The sequence below is a fragment of the Rhinatrema bivittatum genome, chromosome 3, assembly GCF_901001135.1.
Source record: "Rhinatrema bivittatum chromosome 3, aRhiBiv1.1, whole genome shotgun sequence".
Lineage (NCBI taxonomy): Eukaryota > Metazoa > Chordata > Amphibia > Gymnophiona > Rhinatrematidae > Rhinatrema > Rhinatrema bivittatum.
In genome coordinates this window covers 271,699,053-271,718,395 of record NC_042617.1, presented here as the reverse complement: position 1 = coordinate 271,718,395, position 19,343 = coordinate 271,699,053, and the positions used below count along the sequence as shown (strand labels likewise).

At 44.3% G+C, this 19,343-nt stretch overlaps 1 protein-coding gene across 2 annotated transcripts in view; it reads left to right on the top strand.

Moving 5' to 3' along the window:
- The window catches only part of ADCY6 (adenylate cyclase 6), a 151,449-nt gene that overhangs the window by 109,453 nt on the left and 22,653 nt on the right, over window positions 1-19,343 (top strand). For both annotated transcript variants that reach the window (XM_029594627.1, XM_029594626.1), the window contains exons 12-15: window positions 326-473; window positions 17,298-17,395; window positions 17,719-17,806; window positions 18,549-18,665. In XM_029594627.1, coding sequence (XP_029450487.1) covers window positions 326-473; window positions 17,298-17,395; window positions 17,719-17,806; window positions 18,549-18,665 — 451 coding nt within the window. The remainder of the gene's footprint in view (window positions 1-325; window positions 474-17,297; window positions 17,396-17,718; window positions 17,807-18,548; window positions 18,666-19,343) is intronic.

The window sequence follows — 19,343 nt, the reverse complement described above, 5'->3', positions numbered from 1 at the left end:
CTCCAGGGGAGGTGCTAGAGAGACAAACAGTAGCAGAATTCAAGAAAGTCTAGGATGAGCTCAGACTATCTCCCCACTTCTGAATAAGTGAAAGTCTGAGATCAACTGAGGTTTTTACTGCATTGCACCAGGAGATTGGGCAGACTGAGTCCTTACATCACTCATCTGCTCTCCTGTTTTCTGTTGCTATACTGGTGGAGCATTACTTTGAGTAAGCAGGAACGTTGCTGAATGGCTGGGAATATCCGAGTTCTCTCTCTCTCATATGCCTATTTCTTTTTTTCATCCTTTCCTCTTCTCTCCCCTTGACTCTCCTCGATGGCAGCCGGAATGCCCAGGAAGCTCTGAATCCTGAGGATGAAGTAGATGAATTTCTGGGAAGAGCAATAGATGCCAGAAGCATTGATCAGCTTCGGAAGGACCATGTGAAAAAGTTCTTGCTCACCTTTCAGACGCCAGATTTAGAGAAGAAGGTGAGGATGGTGGCCGCTGTGCCTTACAAATTTTCTCTGCGTCACTTTCGGTCAGCCCCTCTGGGCCTTTGTCCGTCCGGCTCTTCTGGCTCCTTCCCTCCTCAGTCTCTCTCACCTCGCAGCCTTTTGTTGTAATCCAGCTCAGAGTGCTCTTGGCAGCAAAGGGCTTCAGTTCCCTAAAACAAGTAGAAACCTTCAAAAATTAGTGTTTGGAAATATTTGGCTTCCAAATTTTAAGCTTTTGCTGTTTCTTTCTGTTTAAGGGGCCTGCCTGTTAAGGTGCAGTAATGTGTTTGCACGTGATAAATGGCGTTAACGCAAAGTAGATGCAAATAGCGCAGAATCTGTAATTATCACAAACTTCCATGATTCATTTGCTGGTCCTTAAATCATGCCCAGTGCAGCCATGTTAATGAGTTGCGTCCCATGCGAAGCTGCTCATTGGCATGACGACGAGTATCACATCTCATGGTAAGCCTTTGTGAGCTGTAAAGTTAGCTACATCTTTTAAAAGCAGTGGCTAACTTCCCTGGGAGCATCACAGGCCACAGTGCCTGGTCATGCTCCCAGGGCCACTGGTTGAAAGGGCCTGTTGAAGGCCCCCCTCCTTCCTCCCCATTCATCTAAATGCCCCTATACATAAATATAAATAAATGCCTGTTTTGCGGTCATGCCCCATCTCCAGTCTGGTAGCTCCTGTGCTGCTTTGGAGGACCAAGATCATCTGGAAGGGGAGAGCATCACCCTGGTGATTCGCTGGCTAGGACCTGCCCTTCAGGTGATGCAGTATCCTCTCACACCGAGGATGTGTTTCTAGGGGCATGTGCCCAGGAAGGAAGGGCTAGGATGCCCGTGGTGGTTGGTGATTTGATCCTTAAACATGTGGATAGCTGAGTGACTGATGGGCACGAGGATTGCTTGATAACTTGCCTGCCTGCGTGTGAAGGTCGCAGTCCTCATATGCCACCTAGATAGGCTTTTAGTGCACACAGGGGAGGAGCTAGCTGTCGCGGTACGTGTAAGTATCGGTGACAATGGAAGGGGCAGGGGCAGGTTCTGGAAGTCAAATTTAGGGTTTTAGGTAGGAAACTGAAATCCAGAACCTCAAGGTTTGCATTCTCAGAAATGCTCCCTGTTCCAAGCGCAGGACCCCCAGAGAGAGGCTGAACTCCAGAGGCTCAACGCATGGATGAGGTGATGGTGCAGGAAGGGTTGGGGGAGCCTATTCAGAGAGGATGGGCTCCATCTTAACCAGGGTGGGACCAGCTGCTGGTAATAACCTTTACATCAGGGAGGGAAAGCAGACAGTTGCACATGGTTCAGAGGGAGAGATCTTCAAAGGATACTGGCATAACCGGGAAGTTAGACTATCCCAATTGAGAGGTTGTGGTAAAGGCTAAAGTAGCCCAGGTGGAATTAAACAAAGAGCCAACCAATATGAAGATTTTCAAATTACATGTATCGCCTGTTAATAAGCAGATTGTGAATAAAATGAAAACCAAAAAATTACTCTTTAAATGTCTGTCTGCGAGTGCCAGAAGTTTAAAAAAAAAATAAGATTGGAGCATTTTTATTTATTTCTTTCAAATATTTATATGCCTTATCCAAAGGTCAAGGCGGCTTACATTCCAACAGTGTCCCTAAACAGTCGTAAAATTAGCAATAATAAAGAGAACATAGAACAACTAACGTAAAACAAAATAACAGCTCTCCTACATACATTGCCTACACATGGAATAAAGCTGCAAGTTAAATGCCTCCTGAAATAGGTGTGCTGTTGAACTTTTCCTGTCGGCCTTAACATCGGTCTCTCTTCATATTAATGCTGGCAAATGTTTGCACCATGTCAGCCCCCTCGCCGAAAAGATTTTTTTTTTCTCTGCAGTCAGCCAGTTTAATTACCCAAAAGAAGCATTATCCTGCCGATCTTAAGAGCTCTTGGGGGGGGGGGGGGGGGGGTTGATAGATCTTAAGCTGTGCATTACTGTACTAGCTGGAGCATCGCCACTCATGGCTTTATGGATCACCGTGAAAACTTTACATTGACTTCTTTGCTCAGTTGGGAGCCATTGTAAGGACAGTAGACTGGAGAAATATGGTCAAAGTTTGATTTCCCTGACAAAATTCTGGCCGCTGAATTCTGGCTGACTTGAAGAGCATTTAATGTATATTTAGGCAGGCCTAGGTACATAGTTGCAGTATGTAGCACTAAATTCTATATATAAAAAAAAAATATGCTTGGCCTCAGTGTGTCTCTGTTGCCAGGGGCTGGTGGGGTGCACATGCGCTCATTAGCCCCTAACCATGAAATTATAAAAATTAAAATCCCAAAACTCTGGATTTGATTTCTGGTCCCTCCCTTGCCCACCAAACCTGCTTTAGCCAAGGTCACCTGGAACCCCTTCTCTCCGGCCAACTCCCAGCACCCCAGCCCTTACTTTGATACAGTTCTGCAGGGTTCCCGAGGGGGCAGGAGCCACCCTGCATCGCTTATGCTGCTTTGCAAGATGGCCATCAGTCAACCCAAGGCCGGCGTCATGTTGCATGGCAGATTCTGCCGTCCAGCATAACGGCATCGGCTCTCAGGTTGACTTACACAATTGCAGTGGGGTAAGGGCTGGGTTGGAGGGGGAGGCCTGGAGAATGGAGGTACCTTGGCTTAAGTGATTGCTGGAAGGGGGGGCATTTTGTTTCCTTGAGTTTTCAGGGTTTTTTTGTTGTGTTTTGGTGTGTGTTGTTTTTGGGTAGTAGGAAGGGGGTGGGGGGGTAAGGAGTGAGCTGGGGTCGGGTTGGGAGGGGGGAAGATCCAGGAGTGTGCTGGGGCTGTGCTGAGCAGGGGAGGGGGAATGCTGGAGTTGGGGGCCAGTGTGTGCTGGGGGCTGGAAGGGTGAAGAGAGTCTGGGGGGTCCTAGTTGGGGAGGGGTTTTACAGTATGCAAGGGTCAAGCTGGGAAGAAGGGAAGGGGAAGGGCTGCAGTTGGACTGAGGAGGAGGATAGTGAATAGAAACCTCCGGGGAATTTTGGTGGGTTTCAGCTAGTATTAGACCTAATAGGCATCTCAGATACCTGGTGGAAGGAGGATACCAGAGTACGAATCATATCGTCATGGCAAATCAGATTATGGCTACTGGCGTGGCTGTGAGACCTGGATTTTGTCTGAAGCAGGGGACTGCAAGCTCACTGTTTTAAAATTGTGCTTGTTTGAGCTTACCTTTGGAAGGCAGGCACCTCTTTAGTGCTGCTTTGAAGAATATTCTGAAAATGTGGACTGACAATAAAAAGGCAAGAGAGAGAGCCAGGGTGAAGCAGTTTGTTCCATAGCACTACCAGTGTTCACGCTCTCTTAAGATTTGGCTTCGCGATCAGATTTAATTGTTCTCGAGGATCTTACAGAGGAGCTCTTCGACACAGAGCAACAAAGCACAGGTTCTGTAGCATTATCTCCGCCAGCCGGGAACCCTCGGAGGCCAATAAGATCTTGCATCTCATGAGGTTTCTAGTAGCAGGATCATGCGATCTGGAGTTGTCCCCCTTGGTCTCCAGCAGGTGGCGATGTGCTGCAGCTTCTTGTTCTGCAAAAGAGAACAAGGTCAAATATTGCAGACCTCTTTCCTTCCAGGCTTTGTTGAGGTGGCATCGGGTTCCGTCGTTCCCGGCCAGCGGAGCCTTTAGTGGAAGCGCATCCAGGAGCCATTGCTGGTGGCTCAACTGGGAGGCCACAGATAAGTTCCCGCTCATGTTGGCCACATGCATGCAAGCTCTTCGTGCTGCAGGATTACTGGGCCTGTCCTAAATAGTTTAGTTTTCTAGAACATTGTTCTACTATTCTAAATGGGTTTTTTTTCTCTTCTGTTTTGGAAAATATTTTAGAAAGGAGAAAAGCTTTGTCTAAAAATGTATTTTTTTTTCCCCTCCCCTGAACCTTTTTCTCTCTCTGAGAATTCTTGCCTGGCATCTTGCTTTCTGGGAGTCATACTTCCTGACTGTAGAGCTGACAGCGGTGTCCTCTGGGTCCAGTTAATCACTAAGTGCATTCAGTGCCTTCCTAGGAGGAACCTCTTTTGTGCACAGGTTGCATCTGCAGCCATTCTGGATAAGTAGGAAGTCCGATTTTGGACTATTATTATACTGAGTTTCCAGATGACTCTTATTGCAGGGGAGTGAGAGAAAGTGTGAGAGTGTGTGTGTGCACCTTCACCCTGGCCATCTTAGTTGTTTGGTGGTAAGGCAGGATCTCAGTCCAGTAAGAGGAGTTATTTAACCTGTGAGTCTTGTTTGCACCCCTTGTTGACTGGCTTGACCTATCTTATTTGCTTATGGCAGTGATCTTCACTATTGTTTAAATGGGGGCCACTTTGAATCCAGAGGGGCTGGAGCAGAGCTGGGATGGGGGGGGGGGGGGGGGGGGGGGGGCCTCTTTCCAATGTCACAAGTGACCTAGGGAAGGGTCTCACTCACAACCTCCCACTAGCCATCTCCATATCCGCTGTCCCTCCCTACTACTCTTCAGTCAGTGTTGGTGCTTATGTATGAGTGTGTGTAGCTTCTGCTGCTGATGCTGCTGTGCTTTATCTGTTCCATTACCCCTCCATCTCCCACCTTAGTTCCTGCCCCTTCTTCAGTTACAGACTGCAGCTCTGTGCCTCCACTCCTCACTTCTGCGGTGCTCTTCCTGCTTCTGGCTACAATGGGGCTGACCTCCTCCCCCCACTGCTGTGCTGTTGTTTCCTATGGCATTGGAAAGAGGGGGGGGGGGGGGCCTTTGAGTTTCCATGGCCATTGGAACCTGGCTGTTCCTGCTCCTCTGGCTCTGTGTGCCGCAGGGCTCAGTCTTTGCTCTTTATTGCCACAGACCGCCTCTCCTTCTCCACTGGAGCTAATTGCAGGGCAGAGCTCCTGTAGCTATCGCAGTGTCCCCGCCTTCTCCTGCTCCTCTCCAGCTGTGCAGGGTGGGGGAAAAGGCTTGCAGTCATGGATGGAGCATGTGCAGGGTGTATTCTTCCCCCCCCCCCCCCCAGTCTCAGTGGACCAATCAGTGGCTGCCCTTGGAGTCCATGGAAGCTGCCCCCGGACAGTACTTTGAAGAACCCTGGCTTATGGTCACAGCAGGATAAAAACAAGGATGCCCATGCTGGTGTCCTCTTTGTCCACCAGTGAGCCTCTCTGACATTCTCTTCCATTGCAGAGTATTCCTAACACAGATCTGACTGGATTTTCCCTTTCTGTGGGCAGCTATTTAAATGGGACTCTCGCAGCATCCTGATTTTCTGCTCCGGGAACCTTACCACTTTCGCCTGCTTTCAGGTTGCCTTACGTGGGCCAGGAGTACCAAGAGGTCATAAGAAGGGAACTTATCTACTGTTATATAGGGAGAAAGTAAAGATGAATCTTGGTTTGTCAGTTTTCAAGTATTTGTATTAGCCTGTTCACTCACCAATCTCAGGGGGATGGACTATAGCAGTGTGACCCCCTATCCCAGAGAGGACTGTTTGGGTGAAGCTGGGTGGTTCCCCGTTAACAGGGGTGTTTTCAAGTCTTGTTTTCTCCTGCTGTCAAGCTCACAATAGATCCAGAAGGTCCTAGCAGGCTGCAGTTTCACAGAGAACACTTAACTTAGATTTTGCTAGTAGTATGTGAAAGGGGCTGGTATCTTAAAAGCAATTCATTTTGAATAAAATTTATGCTAGCAACTCGGTGACTCCGCTTATGTTTGAGGTTTATTACTTGACCATCTAATTTGACTCTCACAATCCACTTTGGGACAAGTATATAAAAATGGACCTGTCTGATGTGATTATAAGAATAAGTAGGGAGGCCCAAGGCATTCTAGATGCAGAATAATACAGGAGAGATGAACATAGTGCTAAGGTGGTCAGAGGTCCACTTAGCCTATCGGTGAGTACCATCAAGGTATTACATTTTTTTTGTATTTGTTTGGTCTATCTTTCCTGTGTGTAGCCCTGGATGGAAAACATCAGGCAAACCGGTTAAGCAGAGTCCGCCTTAGTCTTTCTGGATGAGAGTTAAAGCTAGTGGCCCACTCAACCAGGGCTGTCTGACACCAGAAGAGGCCTGTTGGAGTAATGCTGTCACAGGATCCCATCCCTGTGGCGGTGAAGAGGGCCTCAGAAGCAAGGCCATTGCAGGATTCCATCCCCGTGACAGCGAAGAAGAGGGCCAGAGTTGCAATGCCATCATAGGATTTGATCCCCACAGCGGCGGAAGTAGGGGTTTGGCTGTGCCTAAAGAAAAGGCCCTGTGAGAATGGGAGCCTGGGAGTGTGTGTATGTGGGTAAGAATGGGAGTCTGAGTGTGCATCTGTGTGTATATAAGAATGGGAACCTGAATGTGTGTCTGTGTGTGAGAGAATAGGAGCCTGGGGAATAAAGGAGAGCCCTGAGGGATGCCCCTAAAGTCAGCAGCCAGGGTTCAGATGAATGGACATTAATCTTGACCCTCTGTAATCTATTCGAAAAATAGGGTTCAACCCATTTATGTTGGAACTTTTTTGTACGGTTCTTTTTGGCCTATTAACCTTAGGACTCCAGGGTAGATATCCATCTCCTTTGCCTTTTGCCTGTGGCTGAAACGGAGGAGACTGGCACTTGCATTACCTGCCTTTCCTCCATACAGAGAAACACAATATAGGACAGCAGATACGAACCTTAGAGCCTATGTAGTCTGCCCAGATTACTTTCTGGCTCAGGCATTGCATTGTATCGGGGAAATCTTTCTGTTTTTGATTAGGACCAGAGGTAACCAAACAAGGCAATGGTGGGCCTGCAGCAGGGAAGAGAGCTGACTGCTCAAATGAGATTCACGGGCAAGGTTCCTGTGCCCTTCCAGAACACGCATGATTCTAGCCTGAGCTGATTGTAGGTCTCCTTTATCTTACCAGCATTTGAAGCTTTTCAGAGAGGAGTTTGGGAGAAGAAAAGAGGAGCACAAGATGTGTTCCCATGAAATGCAAAGTAGGAAAGGTGCATTTTTTTTTAGTCCACAGAGAGTCCATTTTCACATCCTTCAGGAAAGAAGACAAAATATTTTTAGAAGCAATTGTAAGAGCTCAGAACCTACAGGACTTTGAAAGTTTGCCGTATTTCAATAGCAAGGACCAATCATCAAAATCAGAGGCCTTACTTTATATAAATATTCTGAGTATTGTTTGGTATTTTTTATTTTGGTTTTTTTTAATTTTTATTGTATTATAATTTTTAAGGACAATAAAATAACATGTTTTATTGTAACCTGCCTAGTATTGTAGATAGGCAGGCTATATTTATTTAAATAAATAAATAAATAAATACATAAATTGTAAAAAAGATCCCTCCATACACAATTCTGTAAGACATTCCAGTAAGTGCTAATAATTAACTTTGTCAAATGCCATTGAGAGATGAAGCAGGCTCATGAATAAATGAGAAGGCTGCGAGCGGATCTCAAGGTGATGGAATGGATTTCAAATTGGTTGACTGACAGGTGACAGTGAGTGGTGGTAAATGGAGCTCACTCTGAGGACAGAAAAGTGACAAGTGGAGTGCCTCAAGGACTGGTTCTGCTCTGTTTCTTTATGAGTGATATTGCAGGGGAGTTAGGAGGTAAAGTTTGTCTTTTTGTGGATGACATTAAGATCTGCAACAGAGTTGGACACCCCTGAAGGAGTAGAGAGAATGAGGAGTGGTTGCAGGTTTGGCAGCTGGGATTAAATGCGAAGGAGTGCAGAGTCTCTCGCATTTTTAGAGTACAGTAATCCAAAAGAGCTATACATGGAGGGGTGTGGTAGAAGACTGATGTGCAGAGAGACCTTGGGGTGATAGTGTCTGGTGATCTGAAGGTAGCAAAGCAATGTGGCAAGATGGCGACTGAGGCCAGAGAGTTTCTGGGCTGCATAAAGAGGCATAACCAGGAGGAAAAAGGAGGTGGTGATGCCCTTATAAAGACTGTTCGTGAGACCTTACTCTATGTTCAGTTTTGGAGGCTGCATCTCAAAAAGGATAGAGAGGGAATGGAAATGGTCCGTCCAGAGAGAGACAATCAAAATGGTGTGGGGTCTGCACTGTGAAAGACTTAGGAGGTGAGAATGGAGGATCTAAATATGTCCCCTGAAAGACAGGCGAGACAGGGGAGATATGATACCTGAAATTGATGATGCACATGAATCAAACCTTTTCCGATGGAAAGAAGACTCTAAAACTAGGGGGTCCTGATATGAAACCCCAAGGCGGGGAGACTCAGGACCAACATCAGGAAATCTTTCTTCCCAGAAAGGGCGGTGTGTGCATGGAATTGCCTGCCTGGAAGAGGTGCTGAGGACAAGCATGGTAATGGAATCCAAAAGAGCATGGGATATACACACACAAGATCCCTAGGGGCTAGAGCAGTGGTTCTCAACAGGTGTGTCGGGGTACACTAGTCTGTCGCAGAGCCAGCAGAGGACTGATCTTTCCTCATCAATCTGGACAAGAATTGACTGACTTCTCTTGTATTGTTTATGACAGGAAGCTGCTCTTGCTTCCTTCTCTTCCTGGCCAGTGGGAGGTTGCTCTTTCCTCCTTCACTCAGATCAGAGTGCAATGTCACCAATTCCTATTCTTATGGGCCTGGTAGGACACAAACTTTATCTTCCTCTGCCTGGCCTGGCAGTGAGGCAGCTGATGCTCTCTTCACCCCATGGGGCCTGGATGTGAAAGCAGGAGCATAAGGGGGAAATGTGCGAGCTCTGTAGATCTGCTGCTGCCTCCTCGTCTTCCTCTCCTCAATGCTTCTTGCCCTCATCTGCTGCTTATAAAGAGGGAGGGAGACTCTGGATTGGACTGAAGTCTTTTCTGCTGGCTGGGAGCCAGAAGGAGGGGGAAGATAGGAGTTCAAGAGTCTGCTGAATAGGAAAGGGTGGGAGAAAGAGGTTGGGGTTGCTGGGTAGGGAAGAGAAATGGAAACGGAGAGAGAGATGGAGGTGTGGGGCTGCTGGGTTGGGGAAGAAGGGAGTGGGGGATGCTGAACAGGAAGGGTAGGAAAGAGGTGGTCAGAGGTATTCTGGGTAGGGAAGGGGGAGAAAAGGACAGAAAGAGTTGAGCAGGGGTGAGAGAGAGCACAGGGAAAAGGATGCAGGGGTGGGGGTGTTGGAATTGTTGGACAGGGATATGAGCATGTGAATGAATGATTGAGTAGTTGGGAGAAGTGAGGGGTGATGGGGCCATACTATGTCAGTTTGAGAATATGCATGTCTTCTCTCTTTGAGCTTTGCTTAGTGTAGGAGGAAATATATTTCTGTTTCTAGTCTCCAGTTTTGCACTGCATGCAGAAGGTGGTCTTGGGGTTTCCAGTTCAGGTTTTGTTTCCACATTTGTAATTTGTGGTCTTTTATTCTATATTTGGTGAAGGCAGGTCCGTCTCTGTGTATGTGAGTGAGATGAGGTACTTTACTAGAGGTTTGTATCAGCCTTATTTGTTGTATTTTCTCAATATTATATCGCACTGGTGGAGAACTGCTGTCTTTTCATGGGTAGGGCTATTGCTGTTTCCTTTCTTGGAGTTAGTGCTGCTGAGGTATGGCAGGTTTGATAGACATGTACAGAGTGGGGTTTGTTTGTATTATTTTACAAGGAGGGTGTTTGTGATGCTGCTATTAAGATCACAACAAATTGGCCGAAACACACAGTGTAATTCAGAAACCTTAAGTACAAGTACAAAATATCAAAAATGGTTTGCTGGTAACTCTTTATATCAATACAATTGGCCACACCAATTGCCCTCATGGCGACTATACGGAGTGAATGGAAAAACGTTCTCAGTTGTTCTGATGAACAAGTGGCAGCGGTAGTAAAACAAACATCCCTCTTTGATTCGGGTGAGATCAATGAGACCTCAAATACTTGGGCAGATTTGACCGTATTATCTAAGAAGCTGGTTAGAGCTGAATTGCATCAGGCTACCATGGTGGAATACATTAAGCAACAAATGATTCCCCGGGGCCTTCGTATGCAATAAGGGCCTCTGGCTTTTCAGGAGGACCCAGAGTTTGTGTCGAGGTGGGTATCCATTCGTAATAAATGCTCACTAGATCTAATGTTGCTAATAGTGGAGCGTACATCCATCTCAATAAAGGAGAGCACTAAGGACATAGAAGACATGCGAGCACAGGTGCAATTGACCAATAGTCTGGAGGTGATGCAAGCCTCACAGAAACAACTAGAACAAACATAGAAACATAGAAATGACGGCAGAAGAAGACCAAATGGCCCATCCAGTCTGCCCAGCAAGCTTCACACATTTTTTCTCTCATACTTATCTGTTTCTTTTAGCTCTTGGTTCTATTTCCCTTCCTCCCCCACCATTAATGTAGAGAGCAGTGATGGAGCTGCATCCAAGTGAAATATCTAGCTTGATTAGTTAGGGGGTAGTAGGGGTAGTAACCGCCGCAATAAGCAAGCTACACCCATGCTTATTTGTTTTAACCCAGACTATGTTATACAGCCCTTATTGGTTGTTTTTCTTCTCCCCTGCAGAGAGCTATGCTGGATATGCATCTAAAGTGAAGTATCAGGCACATTTGGTTTGGGGTAGTAACCGCCATAACAAGCCAGCTACTCCCCGCTTTGTGAGTGTGAATCCTTTTTTCTTCTCCCCTGCCGTTGAAGCGAAGCTATGCTGGGTATGCGTGAAGTATCAGTTTTTCTTCTCCCCTGCCGTTGGAGCAGAGAGCTATGCTGGATGTGCATCGAAAGTGAAGTATCAGGCACATTTGGTTTGGGGTAGTAACCGCCGTAACAAGCCAGCTACTCCCGGCTTTGTGAGTGCAAATCCTTTTTTCCACATTTCCTCTTGCTGTTGAAGCTTAGAGTGATGTTGGAGTCACAGTAACCATGTGTATGTTTATTGAATAAGGGTATTGTGTCCAGGCAGTAGCCATCATTCTGGCGAGTCACCCACTCTTCATTGGCGGCCTCTTGACTTTATGGATCCACAGTGTTTATCCCACGCCCCTTTGAAGTCCTTCACAGTTCTGGTCTTCACCACTTCCTCCGGAAGGGCATCCAGGCATCCACCACCCTCTCCGTGAAGAAATACTTCCTGACATTGGTTCTGAATCTTCCTCCCTGGAGCTTCAAATCGTGACCCCTGGTTCTGCTGATTGCACAATTCAAACGATTGCACAATTCAAAACTCAACTTAAACAGTTTAAAATACAGAAGTTCCACAGAGATGAGAACGATTATAAGATCGATAATGTGTATTTTTGGAAAAATAAAACAGAATCCACTAAGCGAACTCAGGTCATCTTTCAAGAGTCCTCTGACTCCAGTAGTGGCAGTGATGAGGAGAAAACTAAACAAACACAGCCTTTTTTAGGCCAGGCTCAAGAATCATATTGCTCTCGGCCATACAGAGGATGGATGCGCTCGCGACCAACGGAGTGGGCAGGACCGCTCACGAGATCGCAACAACGAAACCAACAACTATATTGAACCCGTCTCACAAGGATCGATTTGGGGATTCTATATCTGTAATTAATTTATCTAAATTTAGTCTATTACAAGATATATACATAGCATTAGACAAAGGGTTATCGTTTGTGCCCTTTAGTAAATATAATCCTTTTCAAACAAGGATAGAGTTGTATCGCTTCTTTAGACGTCTTCAACTGTGGCTGTTTTTTTGCAGATTCCCATTCTTTGGAAGGATCTATAATTACCCCTAGGTCTACTTGGATTCCACCTGGACCTGTTGATCCTACTATAGCCACTTTTATGCAGTTGGTTTTAAAAGACATCTTGGCCCTTGAACGTTCTGATTTGGAAGATAGAAAGCACTTCTCCCCAGAATGGACTTATAGCCAGTATCAAGCTTTAAAACATTGAGTGAAAATCGAGAGGTGGTGGTCAAACCTGCGGATAAAGGTGGAGTGATTGTCATACAGAACACCACGGATTATGTGACAGAGATATATAGACAATTGGAGGACCCTAAATACTATCGCAAGTTGTCCATTGATCCAACTGAGGAACTGGTTGATATCATTCAAGATATAGTTATGGAAGGTTCCTCAAAAGGGTTTCTCACCTCACGAGAAACGCAGGCTTTGAAGAGAATCCATCCGATACATCCTGTGCTATACACGCTACCCAAGATACATAAGGACTTATCCTCCCCTCCAGGACGCCCTATTGTGGCTGGGCGAGGTTCTGTTTTAGAACCACTGTCAGATTTTTTTTTTTAGACTTCTTTCTCAAACCCTATGTTAATGAGGCTCCTTCATTCCTCCAGGACACTTCTCATGTGTTACGTCTTTTACAAGACTTACCGGATTTACCTGAAGATTGCTGGCTTGTGACGTTGGACATCTCTTCATTAAATACGAATATTCCTCAAGAGGAGGCTTTTGAGCTTTTGAGAGAGATTTTCCACTCTCGTCCCCGTCCCCATAGAGTGCCCACCAATTTTCTTTTACAGCTTTTGAGATTGGTGCTCTTTAAAAATTTCTTTAAATTTGATGACAAGTTCTTCCTCCAGACACAGTGTGTTGCAATGGGGGGCCACTGTTGCTCCTGATATTGCCAGTATCTATGTGGCTCAATTTGAGAAACTGTATTTATTCATCGCAGTGGTTCAGCCACATTGTTTTGTGGAAACGATATATTGATGATGTTCTGTGTATTTGGACTGCTTCAGAAGAAGAACTAAAGGATTTTTTACAATGTCTCAATACTCAGAACTCCAATTTACAGTTCACAGCCCAATATCAATTTTCCATTGCCTTTTTGGACATTTGTTTGGTACGTACAGGTCGCAGGATTGCCACTACCCTTTATAGAAAAGAGACGGATAGGAATCATTTTCTCCGTTACTCTAGCTACCATCCTAGAAAATTGAAAGATGGTCTTCCAGTGTCACAATTTCTATGATTACGCAGGATTTGTTCTAGTGTTGAAGAATGCCACTTACAGGCACTTGATTTAAAATATAGATCTTCTCAAAAAGGATATCATAAATCAGTGATCAACAAAGCTTTTAAGTGTGCTCTGTTTGCCAGTAGAGATCTATTCAGTACAAGCAGAAACCGTTTTGTCAGAATTTGACATGTCATGAAATTTTCTGCACATAGTAATGAAGTTGTACAAATTATCAAATCTCATTGGCACATATTAGCTCTCCATCAAGTTTTTGCAAATGCACCAAGATTTGCTTGTTCGCGTGCTCAAAACATTAGAGATTTGGTAGTTAAATCTGCGTTTTGACTCTACAGCTCCCAGTCTCAAAGGAGGGGCGGGGGGGCCATCAAGGTTGCGGCAGGTGTGATATGTGCACACAGGCCATAACAGGTCATCAGTGGAAATCCCCTACGCAGGATATCATAATAAATTTGACGTCATCCACGACATGTGATTCTGAATGTGTTGTGTATATTATACAGTGCCCTTGTGATTTGGTATACGTGGGGTGCACTAAAAGGAAGATTCGCACCAGACTTATTGAACACCGGAGCTGTATAAAAACTGCAAGATTAACAGCACCCCTTGTCCAACATTGTTTGGCAGCACAACATACCTTCACAGATTTAAGATGGTTAGTTATAGAACAGTTACATCAAGGGACACAGGCTGGAGACATTCAAACACGCTTGAATCAGCGAGAACATTATTGGATTTTCACATTGCAGTCAGTTTGTCTTCAAGGTCTCAATGAGAAAATCAATTGGTACACACTCATTTGATTTTTCATTTTTGGTTTGCAAATTGAGATGGATTGATTTTTTTGATGTGTGTTTCAAAATATTTTTGTTCTTCAGTTATTCAGATAACCTTTAGTTTAATTTTTTCATGAGATTTTCTTTTCATTTGATTTTTGTTTTTTGGACTATTTTCACAATAGAGTTCATTTTGTTTTCTGTTTATTTTCTTTGAATTTCTATTTACTATCAGAAGCCCTCAATATGGACCTGGTTGAAGACTATAAGTGTTAGAAGGTTCTCTTTCTATATATCATCTTATGGGCATTCAGACAATCTGATTGAGCACTTACCATATGCATAGGACTTTAGACTACCTGATTGAAGACTTACTAAGAGCTGGGAGATGAGACTACCTAATGGGCCCTCTATACGGACCTGGTTGAAGACTACAAGTGTTAGTAGGTCTCTTTCTCTCATATTATCCACTGGGTGCATAGATGACCTTATTGAGAACTCATCACATGCATAAGACTCTAGACTACCTGATTGAAAACTTACTAAGAGTTGGGAGGTGAGACGAACTAATTGGACGGTCAGCTTGATGTCACATCCGGAGGAGGTATAAAAGCCCTTTTAGTTCGCCATGTTTTCTAAGTTTGCAGGTCTGAAAGCAGACTACTGAGGAAGGACTTAAGCAGCCACAGCCACTGTCTATGCCACTAAGAGAAGATTGTTTCTGCAAGATGTGATGATTTCTTTGAAGAAGACGTACATTTGGTGTTTCCCCTGAAGCAGAACCATTGGTTCAAAACGCGATCGCGTCGTCTTCTTACCTTGAGTTAAGTACTGTGACTGTGTTCTTTTGAATGGATGTTTTATTAGGGTTGTTTTGACGTCTGGATTATTTGACCAAAATGGCTTATTAGTCTGTTTTGCACTGAGTCTCCTGTGGCAGTATGGAACATTTTAAGACATAATATACAAAAAATTCTAAAAATAGTTTAAATATAAAATAAAGTAATGTGACCATTCCATGGTGGGTCTGATTGACATACAGACTCTTTGCGTATTGGTCCTACAAAATGTATTACATTTAATTAATATTGGTGTGGCCAATTGTAGTGCTGTTATTAAGATGACAACAGAATCGGAATATCTTTTTTGTATGGTGAGTTGTACAGGGAAATGCCTTAGTTCTGCTCTGCATCCATTATTAGGAAGCAGGGGACTCCTGTGGATGCAGAGCATATGCTTATATTTAGTCCCATGATGGTCATGTGTTCAACGTGTCACGCATGTGAGCATCATCTCTCAGGTGTATCCTGATAGAATAAAGGTTGATAACCACTGGGCTAGAAGATGGAAATGAAGTAACTGGGTTACCTGAGGTGACTTCAGGTGTAACATTTCTGCATGGACATATCCTGCACAACCCTGAACAACTTGCTGGGCAGATTGGATGGACCATTTGAGTCTTTATCTGACATCATCAAGATACCCTAATCCTAAGGGAGTAATTGAGATGGAATGGACCCTTCATTCTCTGTTAACCACATTTCTGTGATACAGACTATCTCTGGCTTTTTTTTTTTATCTGTCTGTAAATCATGAATAATAAAGGCTGCCATCACCTTGAAGTTTGAATGTTTAGCTGAATGTTCTTGTGGTGTTGCTATCTGAACTATTAAACCCAGCTTCTCCTTATTTGACCATTGAAGTACCTACCATTTTTGCATGCAGTATACTTGGCAAGGAAGGTGAGCAAATTGAAAGTCTTGTCCGCTGTGGTTCTGTTTTTCCCAGATGAGGTTGTGTTGAAAGGTGTTCAGAGTTTTGCTCCTAATGTTAATTCTGCTTTCCGTATGAACCAAGAGTTTGTTCTGCCTTCATTGTGCTCAAAGCAAGATTGCAATCTTTAAGCCTTAAAAAAAAAAAGGTCTAATGTTCTATTTTAAAATATTTATAATTTGCCTATCCACGATTCTAGGCAGGTAACAATAAAAACATACACAATTTCAATATTCGAACATATAGGTATAAGATTGAAAATACTTAAAATGCAAATACTCAATAAAAACAATCAATGTATAAAACATATCAAAATGAAAAAATTAGTAACATCAATAAAATTATCTTGTAAAACCATTGCATTGTTAAGAAGCTCTAGATTTCTGTCCCATTGATATGATATCGACAAACGTCCTGGTTCACACACAGTGCCTGAACTCTTCTTATAGAAAGAACCAGATAGCTTCCTTTATTCATTTCAGGAAAGCCAGGCAACGCTCATCGAACTGTTTGGTGCTTCTACCACATCCAGCGCTGGATGGAGGAGGGAGTTGCCTTGGTGAGGCATACACGAGAACACACAGGACGCCCAGGCTTCCTCGGAGCAGTGCCTGCTTCTGGTGCAGGGAAGGCATGCGCCTCTGTAGAGAAAATCTGTAAAGCAGCTTACGTGAGGATCTGTCTGTGCCTTCCCAAAACATCACAGGGGGACTTAATGGGCATCAGGAGTTGGCACCTTTTGTGAGAATGGATTAAGCAGTACTTCATAGGGTGAGGTTAAGTCCCATCAGTCTGGACTGGTAGGAGTTAACAGAAAGGCAATTGGATGATAGGACTCTTCCTAGCACTAATAAAGCCATTAGAACACTGCGGCTCCTTCAAATTTCAGGGAATCCCTGTAATACTACTGCAACTATGTATCATTTCTAAAGCGCTGCTGGACATAGGCAGTGCTGAATAGATACACAGAAGAGACGGTCCCTGCTCCATGGAGCTTATAATCTAGTCAAGACAAACATACGTGACAAATGAGTCTAGGAGAAGTGTATTTATTGTAGAGAAGTGGTTAGGATTGAAATAACATCTATTTTATAAGTGATGTCTCCTTATCCATGCGCCCCTCCCCCCCCCCCCCACCATTTTTTTTTTTGTATCTGTCTTCTGTAATTGATGTCTCTTGTTCTGTCTTAATTCCATTTCCTATAAACAGTGTATGTGTCTTTCTTTTTCTCCCTCTACCCTTCTCTTAAAATCAGTTTGTCCTGTCCCCCCCTCTGTCCTAGACTTGGTATGTCTCTTTTTTGTCTTTATAATCAAGCTGCTGCGTTCCTTTGCTTCTCTAATCGGCGTCCTCCTTTTGCTCACAGTATTCCAAGAAGATAGATGACCGTTTTGGGGGTTACGTGGCCTGTACTTTACTGGTTTTCTGCTTCATTTGTTTCATCCAGATTGTGATATTCCCACAGTGAGTATGACCTCTGATCTATCACACACACACACACACACCCCCCACCCATGCCTCTTCACCCCCTCAAGAGCCTTTTAGGGTGGAAGCACAGCAGTTTGTTGCTGGCTCTATTCTTGCAGAGAAACTTCAGAGGCTGATGTGTATTTCAACTTTCTAAGCTTTGTACTGGGGAAGGAGAAGAGTGAAGTGTGTGTGTGTGTGTGTGTGCATGCATTGGTTAGTTGCATGTGTACTGTTGGTATAGCTGCACATGGGGTGCAAAGTGTAGACCTGTAAGAACTGGACGCGGATTCTTCCTGACTATGGGTCTCTTCCCACAGCTCTGCCCTGATGCTTGGAGTTTACAGCAGCATCTTCATCATTCTGGCCAACATTCTGTTTGTGTGTGCTGTTTACTCCTGTATAAAGGTGAGTACATTGCTGTCTGCGCCTGTATAAAGGTGTGTGTGCTCTCTCTCTCTGTCTTCCCCCCCCCCCCCCCCCTCCGACACTGCTGCCTGCATGTGTATAAAGGTGAGGAATTTTTCCACACTCTCTCCTACTTAATGCTGTTGTCTGCTCCTCTATAAAGATGAAGCTCTCTCTCTCTCTTCTCTCTGCTCCTGTGTAAAAGTGAATGCGTGTTTGCTCCCTCCCCCCCCCCCCCCCCAACACTGCTGCCTGCTCCTGTATATAAAGGAATTTTAAAAAGGGACTGAAGACTTGGCTCTTCCAGCGAGCTTTTGCAGCCAACCCATAGAGTAATAATTAATAGGATTTAAGTTTTTTTTAATGTGATTGTATTTTTAGATGTTTCAGCAAATGTTTTGCTGCCAACTCTTAGAATTATTTTAATAAGATTTAAGTTTTATATTATGCGATTTGTATTTTTAGATTGTTTTAAGGTTATTTAATTTTATTGTATATTTGAGTATATGAATATCCTACAGATATAAACATATTGTACACCGTTGTCATGTAACTATGAATGACTGTATAAAAAAGCTTTTAAATAAATAAGGTGCTGCTGTATGTCTGTTTCAGTTTTTAGATATTTGGTAGTTGAAGGTTTGAGGGCTAGAGAGGCAGTTTTGAGAGTTTGCAGGTAAATATTCCAGTACTGGGGTTGAGCCCCATCCAATCCTCTCTTGTCTCTCTTTTTCCCTTCCAGCTTTTCCCTTTGGCTCTGCAGAGAGTATCCCGCAAGATCGTTCAGTCCAGGACAAACAGCACCCTCATGGGCATCTTCACCATTCTTCTGGTCTTTATATCTGCTTTCGTCAACATGGTATGAATAAACTCTGCCCTAGAGAGGTGCCGCAGTTTTCCGCGCTCGGCTCTGGGAGATGCTTTTAGTCAGAAGCTGAGACCAGGTTGTAAGATAAAATTTATCACTACCCAGAAGTGCTAAGCTCCAGTCAAAAACTGTATATTTAGTAATAAGCGACTGTTTTAATATTGAGCAAGTGGAACTATAAATTGGTTTGTATTTCTTGATTTCTTCACATTAGCAAGGAAAAAGAGGCCTGAGGATTCAAATTAATGATCAGGAATTCTATGGTGCTCTATCCAATTCTGTCTCTCTGGGGCCGATGCAATACAGTGCGCTCAATAAGGGGATTAGCGCCTCTACAATGCGCGTCCAACGCGGAGCGAATCTAATAGCACTCATCACATGCAAATGCACGTGAATGAGGCTATTAGGCATTCACTCCCGATGCAAAAAGAAAAATGTGCGTCCAGGACTCAGCTATTAATGCCTGCCCAGAGCAGGCATTAATAGCTGAGTGCTCGTAAAACCAGTACAGGAAAGCAGATATTAAGTAGGAGGAAAAACAAAATTAAATAAAGTTTAAAAAAAAAAAAAAAAAAAAAACCACCGGCAGTCGGGTGCAGGAAACGGCCGCTCAACTGACAAGCGACCATTTCCTGAAAACCCTCCCCTGGCTGTGCGGTGTTTAGGAAA